Source organism: Tachysurus vachellii, chromosome 18, assembly GCF_030014155.1.
Source record: "Tachysurus vachellii isolate PV-2020 chromosome 18, HZAU_Pvac_v1, whole genome shotgun sequence".
Classification (NCBI taxonomy): domain Eukaryota; kingdom Metazoa; phylum Chordata; class Actinopteri; order Siluriformes; family Bagridae; genus Tachysurus; species Tachysurus vachellii.
The window spans coordinates 5,659,088-5,669,087 of NC_083477.1; the positions used below are offsets into that span (position 1 = coordinate 5,659,088).

A 10,000-nucleotide genomic window follows, 5' to 3' on the forward strand; every position below is an offset into this window, starting at 1 on the left:
TTCACCTCATTTACACCTTAAGCACAACGTAGCCCCAGCACCGCACTTGTAATAAGCAGAAAGCGATTCCAAGTGGAAAAGAAAACCCGTGTGTGTGTAAAACCCGAGGAGAAGTTTTGGGTGGACACTAATTGCTAACTGTGGCTCCGGTTAAGACATATCCGTGGGGTGTTACCATGGTAATACATGTCAGGTGACCCCCTCCACCACCCGCACCTCCCCCACTTTCCAAACACACACACACACACACACACACCACTCACCGAGGATGAAGAGCATCTCCACCGCTATGTCGCTGACAATAGTGCTTCGGTAGGAGGAGTCACACTCCGGGTCGTCGTGGTTACTGTCGTCAGGGGCGGAGAAGCACACGTTGTACGGGACGGTGACGGCCACGTAGAACGTCGCTAGGAGGATTAACCAGTCCCACAATGCTTTGCAGACGCTGTAATGGAGCAGGATGAAGCGGGATTTCTGGACCGACGCTACCTTGTATTCAGGAAGAGTTGGCTTCGGGAAAACATTCTGATCGCACAGAAAAAAAATAAACATTTTTGTTCTAGATTTGTATTTTTTTTAGGGGTCTAAGGCATCATTATATATTCAGAGCATTTCCTACACCATATGCACAAGCGTCACATGAAGCAGGTTCGATTTAGCACATCATCACAAGGTGTTTTCATTATTTATTTTTTTGCATCACTTCTAATCACATCAGCTTTTCTCACTCCCTTTAAAAACAGAAGGCGTGCGATTACACTTCACTTTCAGATTTCAGAAGAAGAAATAAGGACACATCAGTACATATAAGTACAAAAGTACTGTCTTTTCAGGGCTGAGCATTGCAATTACATGGGGTTAATCCGGTCAGTTGCATCTACCAGGTTGGAAGTAGCCTGTTTATATGGAAGTGTGATGACATTGCTGTCAGTGGACATGATCTTTTTTACATTGCAGGGAAATATGGGTTCGGTTTTGGATCTGTTATAAGAGATGGTGGAATTTTCTGAGTAACTCTTTCTGAGTACTGAGTAATTCTTTATTTTCACCACATATACATTACAGCACAGTGGAATTCTTTTCTTCACATACCCCAACTGAGGAGGTTGGGGTCAGAGTGCAGGGGGCAGCTATGATACAGCGCCCCTGAAGCAGGGAGGGCTGAGGACCTTGCTCAAGGGCCCAGCAATGGCAGCTTGGCTGTGCTGGGCCTTGAACGCCGATCTTCCAATCAACAACCCAGAGCCTTAACCAGTTGAGCCACCACTGCCCCATAGTGTGTGAAAACCAAGGTATTCCTCAAGCGTCCTTTTCCACACTTATAATAACGCACTTTCCATCTGGTGCTGCTGTCCATAACCGTGCACTTTAATTCCACATTAAAATACTGGAACAAAAATGTCATTTCCTTCATGTTCAGCACTGAATGTCTTAACATGAAGCTCATATGGAAGTAGACACTCTGGGCTTTAAGAATTTATAGTTTTTCCATAAGTATTTCTGTTTTTATCTAGTGTACGAGGAGCAAAATATACACAAACGTTTCTATCGTCAAAGTAAATATTGATATCGAACCCATTTCTGCTCTCTAAGTGTTTGTGCATAAACATCTCAAATGTAAAGGTGTTTATCTTCAACCGAAAGCCAACAGACCCCCGACTCGTTTTAGATCAAACTTGTTCAGTCGGCAGAAGAAAAGAGGAGAGGACAGAAGTGAAGCTCATAAGATGTGAACTCTTCTCTCTCTTCTTTTGGTACCCTGGTGGTGGAAGGAACGGCCAAGTGACATCTAAAGACCTTCCTCTTCTTTGTCATCTTCATGTTGTATTTTTTTCTCGCTGTATTAAATCTCCAATAGAGTTTTAGACTGAATTCATGGCCTAGAGCTCCAACATCGATGTGTTCATTGTTCAAAAGCACTCTCTGTACACGTTTATTAGTAGAGTAGATATTCCATATTAAAAGTCTCTACGCTAGCTACTACAGTATGTACACAGATGCTTGACAGTCTTTAGAAGGTGTCGGGAATCGGATGTGAACCTTTGAAAACCTTTAGATCATCATGTTTGTTTCAGGATTTAATAAAACGTGTTGGGACAAAATATAAAATATCGCATTCTTGGCACATGCTAGATTCAGCATATAAAAGTTTTCCCAATTATCAATAGAAATTAACTAGAACAGAGTATGAATCTCATCGAAAAGCAAAATGAATCATCATGCCAATTAAAAATGTGACGTGACCCGTGAGACAGGCGACACAGATCTCTGTTTCCAGCCAGCAGAGCGACGCACAATTAGAAAGTAAGGTAACTAAAAGACAGAAGGATCTATTAATAAGCCCGTCGTCATAGTAACTCACATTTGCCAGTTTCGCTTTGTTTCTGTTGGTGAAGTTACTGGTCAGGTGGTACAGGACACTCCGCCCCCTCTCACGCGCGCCACTGAGATGAGAGCGGCTGGACTTCCTGTTCTGACTGCCATCTTCTGATATACCAGCAATCCAAACCAATAAGAATACAATTATGTAGATATTAAATAAGAAACTCGAGAAATTTATTTTCGATGATGGTTTCGATCGTACCCTGTATCTTGGAGCTGTGGTGCGTCTTTCCGTACGAGTCGGTTATGTCTTTGAAGGAGAACAGGAACAGCACCACTTCTCCTTTCTCATTCTTTATCGGCACGATGTCCAGCAGGCACCAGAACGGAGTTCCTGAAGTCCAACAAGAAGATTCATGACATAAATCTTATTTTATTTTAAAAAAAAACTATTTTTTCAAGACGCTTGCATACATTCATACGTATAAATAAAAAAAAACAAAAAAACAAGTATTATCATATTTTGCCTCATATGCTAACAAAAATATAAACAACTTTTCCTTATTTATGTTAAGGCTTATTTCTTGACACGTTCATGTTCACATCTGCTTTCACGTGACACGTGAATCACGAAGACACCTTCAGTATATCAACAATCACGTTCACGGCTCACAACGTTTTTGTTTTTGTGGATATTTACACTGTACAGAAATTCAATTTTCCCCACTAAAAAGTACATAAATAAAACATTGGTTCTTCACCTACAAGTGTGAAAAATCTTAAGTTAAAAAATAGATAAATAAAATCCACTTGCTGCGTTCATTTTTAGATTTAAGTTTTAAAATTATACGTTTTTTTTCTTTTTTTTTTGAGGACCTGGATTATTTCATTTCATTTCAAAAGTTTAAACTCTCACACTTTTATCCACAGGTGAATATCTAAATAAAATCTTATAAAATTCATGCTAGTTTATACATAATTAATATTCAAATGCATTCTAGTTCTAAATGTAATAAATAATTGAATAATTGCATGAAATCCAGTGAAATTGTTAAGGAATAGATCTGCCCTAATATCATAACCCTAACCTCATATTTTCTTTAGTTTCTTTTTTTTTTTGGTTTTTTTTTTTTTTTTTTTTTACAATTTACACCCCTACATTGATGATTGGTTGTTATGTTTTATGATGCAATAAATTTTTTTAGCTACATATTTAATAGGCAACCGATGCAGATTATATAAATATTTTAGAAATATGGTTAAACGAATCCAGTGATAGTGTCTACACTTTGACCAGCCTGTGGGTAGAAATATTTAATCTTATAAATTAATTTAAAAAAAAAAAAAAGCTCACAAAGTAAATTTACATATTTATATATTCATCTCCTAGGGAACATAGTGTTTAATATTACAACTGTGTTTTTTCTATTTATTTATTTTTTTTATTTTATTTAATTTGTATTTGAACTTAGGTCTTATAGTAAACAACCGACACGATTAAAAAAAATATTTCAATGACGTGGTTTAAGGCTCTCAGAATGCTATACTGGATAAATTGATAGATTGGAACACAACGTTTTTATTAAAACTATGAAATAAGTGATAGGAGGTTTTGTGATAGAAAATCCAAGCATATCTAAGATCATCATCAGGGTTACACAGTAGATGTCGAGAAGAAAAATTCGAGTTAAATTCTTTAAGACACTAAAGTTATTTTACTCTGGTGAATTATTCATACTGTAAATTTTCCCTGTCCAAATATAACACAATCATCGGTTTAGGTTCATTGTCTCTTCCTGTACCGTTCTTTCTGTAGTAGCGGACTTCAGCCTGGTATTCTCTCTGTCCTTCCAGAGTCTTCTGCACTTGTTGAGTCACTCTCTCGCTCGTTTCTTCTCCGCGAAGAAAGCGGCACGTACACGTCTTCTTCATGACCTCGGTCCGTGCAAAGCCGGTCAGTTCACAGAAGCCGTCGGAACAGTAAACGATAGGATAACCACGACAGCCCTGTGCGTTCCCCAGCAGGAAGTTGCTGTCTAAATATGTGACAATTGACATAAAATTAGAAATCAGTTCAGATCTGTTATTGACATTCTTATCAGGTGATACAGTCACAAGCGGTCAGTCTGGAGGGTCGAGTAGCATCTGTCTACGTCGATCTCACAGCATTCTTAAAGACTTCTCTCACCCTGCCTATAGATTCCCTCCGGTAGGTGCTTCAGGAGCCTCCAGACAAAAACCAGTAGACTAAGGAGTATCTTTTTCTCTAGAGCTCTCATCTTACTGAACTGTCAATATTCATTCATTCATCTTCTACCGCTTATCCGAACTACCTCGGGTCACGGGGAGCCTGTGCCTATCTCAGGCGTCATCGGGCATCAAGGCAGGATACACCCTGGACGGAGTGCCAACACATCGCAGGGCACACACACACACACTCTCATTCACTCACGCAATCACACACTACGGACAATTTTCCAGAGATGCCAATCAACCTACCATGCATGTCTTTGGACCGGGGGAGGAAACCGGAGTACCCGGAGGAAACCCCCGAGGCACAGGGAGAACATGCAAACTCCACACACACAAGGCGGAGGCGGGAATCGAACCCCCAACCCTGGAGGTGTGAGGCGAACGTGCTAACCACTAAGCCACCGTGCCCCCCAACTGACAATATGATATATATAACACCGTGTATATTTCATGTCTATAGCACCCAACCTGTATATCTTGTATATCCACACCTATATACAGTATCACATAGCATAGCACATAGCAGTGAACATGGCATATTCATCCTGTTTATACTGTAATCATACTGTAAATACTGTACATCTTGCACTTGCTGCTTATTGCACTTCTGGTTAGAAGCCAAACTGCATTTCGTAGCCTTGTACATGTGTAATGATAATAAAGTTAAATCTAATCTAATCTAATGTACATGAGAAATAAATAACCTTAAAGCTTGAATAAACTCGAAAGGTTTCTTGAGGAACATCACATCATAAACATAAAAAAAAAACAAAGAGAAGACAATCTTAAGCAGATGCTATTATTGTTGGTATGTTTCCAATGAAGTGAACTTTATTTACACAGAGCACACATCTGTCGTGTTCAGCTCACTCGCACTCACTTTTTAAACACAAGCTTCTCCAACACAAAATTCTCTCTGATCGCTTTACATTCACAGCGTGACGTCTACAGATGAATGTGTCGGAAACGGTTCTTTAGTGCGTTGGTAGAGAAGAAGCAGTTTGGATTTTAAACTAGTTTTATTGGTGTTAAATGGTTTACTTCTGTACGTTTCATCATTATGTTCCTAGGAAGGATTCTTATGGCAGAAATGCAGAGAAGAACGTAAACTACTTTATTAATCCCCAAGAGGAAAATTGGTGTCACAACAACTACAACACAAGAGCGAAAGGAAAGATTAAACAGAGACACAACAAGTGCAAAATAAACTCACATTGCAGTTACATGGCAGGTTTAAAACTCCAAGGTGGTCCAGCGACAGGATCCTACACTGTCACTACTGAAGCTGGGGTTCGATTCCCAGGCAGGGAACTGACCCAGTCACTGAGGGGCTAAATCTCAGTGTTGGTCCCAAGCCTGGATAAAATAGGAGGGTTGCATCAGGAAGGATTTCCGGCGCCAAAATGCACGCTGTTTCACTGAGAGTGCTAGCTCAGTGGTTAATATGTTGGACTGCTGACTGGATGGTTCTGAGTTCCAATCATAGCTCTGCCACTGTTGGGTTCTTGAGCAAGGTTCTTAACCCTCATAGTTGTATAAATGAGAAACACCGCTTTGGATTAGGGCAACTGCTTAATAATGTAAATGTATATGCTCTCTGGTTTGGGATGTGGGAGCTTAGTGGTTAAGGTGTTGGACTAACAATCACAAGGCTGTGATTTCAAATCCCAGATACACCAAACTACCAACTTCTACCCTTCTGCAAGGCCCTTAACACTCAATTGCTCAAACCCTTCTTCCCTCAAGCAATCAAACTCCTTAACAAACAGAACTGAGCTATACCGAACACACACACACACACTCACACACACACTCACACCCAACTGTGTCAACTACACTGGACTGAGTGATCAGTCGCTCACTCAATTGCTGTTTTTTCATAACACATTTCAATACCTCATAAAACTGCTGCTGTTACATAAGTACAACTTGATTACAATTTTTCTTGTTTTGCACAATGTACTCTATAATATACAGAATACACACTGGTCAGCACTATTTTGTGTATTTTGTCTTGTAGTGTTTTGTATCTTCATGAAGTATTGGGACATTCTAAGTGGAGATGCCAACTCCATGTGGTCTTTGAGGACAACAACCTTCTCGTCAAAGCACAACTGTCGGACTGTATATTAATAATCCCACCCTCAAGTGTCATTCAAATGAGGATGAGGTTCACTTTTGAGTCTGGTTCCTCTCAAGGTTTCTTCCTCTTCCATCTAAGGGAGTTTTTCCTCACCACAGTCGCCTCAGTCACTGCAGGCTTGTTCGTTAGGGATACAGTAAATACAAACACATTTAAATATAAGTCTAATGTTAATCTAGATTTTTTTCTATTATGTTAATCTTTATATAATAGTAAACTTTTTCTATTATATTTCTTATGTTCTGTTAACTCTCTGCTTTGAGACAATGTCCATTGTTAAAAGCGCTATGCAAATAAATTTAAATTGAATTGAATTGAATATTGTTTGTTTACACTGTTTTTGTCTCGTTTTGTTTGCACCAGGTTGCACATGTTGCACTGGATGTGGCTAGGACTTTAGTCCTTAGCTCTGTGTTTATTTATGTAGCTTTCTGTTGTTTTTTTTTTTGTAGCACCATGGTCCTGGAGAACACGTTGTCTCCTTTCACTGTGTACTGCGTCAGATATATATAAAGCTTCTTGACTTTATATTTCTTGAAAAATATGTAAGTTGCTCTGGATAAAGCCATCTGCCAAATGCCATAAATATAAAATGTCTGTGGTGACCCTGAACATTGAGCAGCCGAAGGACAAGCTCAAGGCAGGTTTAAAACCGTACATTCTGTCAGAGGTGGGAGTAAGTCACACATGTGCAAGTCACAAGTAAGTCTCAAGTCATGAATGTCAATTCAAAGTCAAGTCGAGTCTTTTTTAATATTTGTCAAGCAAGTCTCAAGTCTCAAATTTGCGACTTAAGTCTGACTCGAGTCAAGTCGAGTCCCCCATCTCTGACTCATTTAACTCAAGTCCGAGTCAAGTCTCAAGTCATGAATGATGTGACATACAGCTAAGCATGATGACCCATACTCAGAATTCGTTCTCTGCATTTAACCCATCCAAAGTGCACACACACAGCAGTGAACACACACACCATGAACACACACCTGGAGCAGTGGGCAGCCATTTATGCTGTGGGGCCCGGGGGGCAGTTGAGGGGGTTCGGTGCCTTGCTCAAGGGCACCTCAGTCATGGTATTGCTGGCCCGAGACTCGAACCCACAACCTTAGGGTTAGGAGTCAAACTCTCTATCCATTAGGCCACGAATGTCAAGTCAAAGTCGAGTCAAATGTCAAGTCAAAGTCGAGTCTTTTGTAAAATTTGTCAAGCAAGTTTCAAGTCTCAAATTTGCGACTTAAGTCTGACTCGAGTCAAGTCATATGACTCGAGTCCCCCATTTCTGTATTCTGTACATCGAGATGAATATATTGCTCATTGAATGTTTAGATTGCATATGATATAAAACCATTAGAGACATAATACACATTGTATAAAGTCACATGAACTATAGTGTACTGTATTGCATTTTATTGCAAATAGAAATAAAAGGGGGAAAAAAATAATAACATGGATCGGAATGTTCCTTAGAAGGACCAAACGTGGTTCTTCTGTGACATCGTTATAACTAAAGGTTTTTTGTGACCCTTATTTTTTAGAGTGTACATATAAATAAAACACTTTTACGTGCAATATTTACAGATAGAGATACAGGTAAAGCTTTCCAGCAGGTCCTCGTAGGAAAAACAAAAAAACGTCAAAGCTGACCTTTACAAAATAACCTAATAAATCTTATGGAAATGTATTTATTCTTAAGTAAAACTAAAGGCACGACATTTCTTCTCCTCTTTGCCCGGAATTGGGACAAAACGTGGCAGCTTAACTTCTATTTCTACTGTAAGTTTTGTGTATGAGATCAGCCATGAATCATTACTCTTGAGAGACATGTGCTAACTCACAACTCACACAAGCTGCCCACGTAGGCTTGTAAGATTCATTTGTTTATAATGAAGTTGTTGTTTGTCTCTAAAATAATACGATATCGGTTTTCATGAATTATAAGGCGACGTCCTCGTCCGGCCGTGAACTAAATGAACACATAGAGAGTTCACTCTGTGTCTGAGAGCATCACAGGTCACACTTTCTCTACACAATCGAAGTGAATCTGAGGATCTGTTCTGCGTTTCAGCAACAAACCAACATCCTGTCTCATGTCAGGAGCAGCAAGACAATCCTGATAAAGTAGGTTTCAAAAAATCTGAGTGATATATGTTAAAAAAAAATACAAATGTGTGTGTATACTTAAAGAGAGTAAGACTTATGTCTTTTTCCCCAGAGGCCCAAAAAATTTAATTTTCTCCTGTTTATTTGTGTCCATGTTCATCACTGAATGTCTTTGTCATGTCTCACTCTACAGTGATGGTTTTTCTGTTTTTTTCCCCCCAAAATATTAATAGAAACGTTCCAAAGAAAGAAAGAAAAAACACAAAAAACTTACATTTTTTCCACACAAATATTTCTATTTTTTTCTATCTTTTGTTTCTATATTTAATAGAAAAATAGTAACCTAATAAACATGATACGACTTGTGCGTTACTGTGACATGACTTGACTTTTGTTCTGATCATTTTTCTGCTTTTGTGTCCTGATCTTGTTTCCTGTAGGTCTGAGTTTCTTACTTTTTTAGACAAAAGAAACAGCAAGAAAAAAACGCAAACTGTGTGGCCATGGCAACTTCACTCTCAGCTTAACATCTCATAATACTATTATGTAAGACATGTCCTGATGGGAGGGTGTCATCGTGTGTGTGTGTGTGTATGTGTGTGTGTGTGTGAGAGAGAGAGAGATTACATTATATGTTGAACTGACTGTTTCAAGAGTATTTTACCTAAATATATCTGGTCCATGTAATTCTTTTGGATGTCCATCCTGTAATAATATTAGCGTATCACCGACCCCTTTTCACAGCCTAGCACTCGATTCCTCTAGCATCTACTTTATCAAAGCGTAGTAGTTTCATCTGTAGATTTTATTCTGCTGTCATACAGAATTCTGTACATTTCATGCAAAAAAAATTTAAATCAATTCAAGTTTATTTGTATTGCGCTTTTTACAACAGACATTGTCTCAAAGCAGCTTTACAGAACGTAAACATAGAACAGAAGGTAAACATAAGGAATAATATAAAGAATTAATGTAATAAAAAAATTCAAGATTATTATTAGATACAGTATATATAGTTCACAATGTGTATGTATTTATCCCCAATGAGCAAGTCTGAGGTGACTCAGGCAGCAGTGACAAGGAAAAACTCCCTTAAATTGGTAAAGGAAGAAACCTTGAGAGGAACCAGACTCAAAGGGGAACCTCATCCTCATATGGGTGACACTGGAGGGTGTGATTATAAAT

At 38.8% G+C, this 10,000-nt stretch overlaps 1 protein-coding gene across 1 annotated transcript in view; it reads right to left on the reverse strand.

Annotated features, from left to right (window-relative positions):
* kcnh4a (potassium voltage-gated channel, subfamily H (eag-related), member 4a) overlaps positions 1-10,000 on the reverse strand; it is a 47,681-nt gene that overhangs the window by 16,186 nt on the left and 21,495 nt on the right. The window contains exons 2-5 of the mRNA XM_060892369.1: positions 4,125-4,358; positions 2,585-2,716; positions 2,363-2,487; positions 264-525 (exon numbers count right to left, since the gene is read on the reverse strand). Of these exons, the coding sequence (XP_060748352.1) occupies positions 264-525; positions 2,363-2,487; positions 2,585-2,716; positions 4,125-4,358 (753 nt within the window). The remainder of the gene's footprint in view (positions 1-263; positions 526-2,362; positions 2,488-2,584; positions 2,717-4,124; positions 4,359-10,000) is intronic.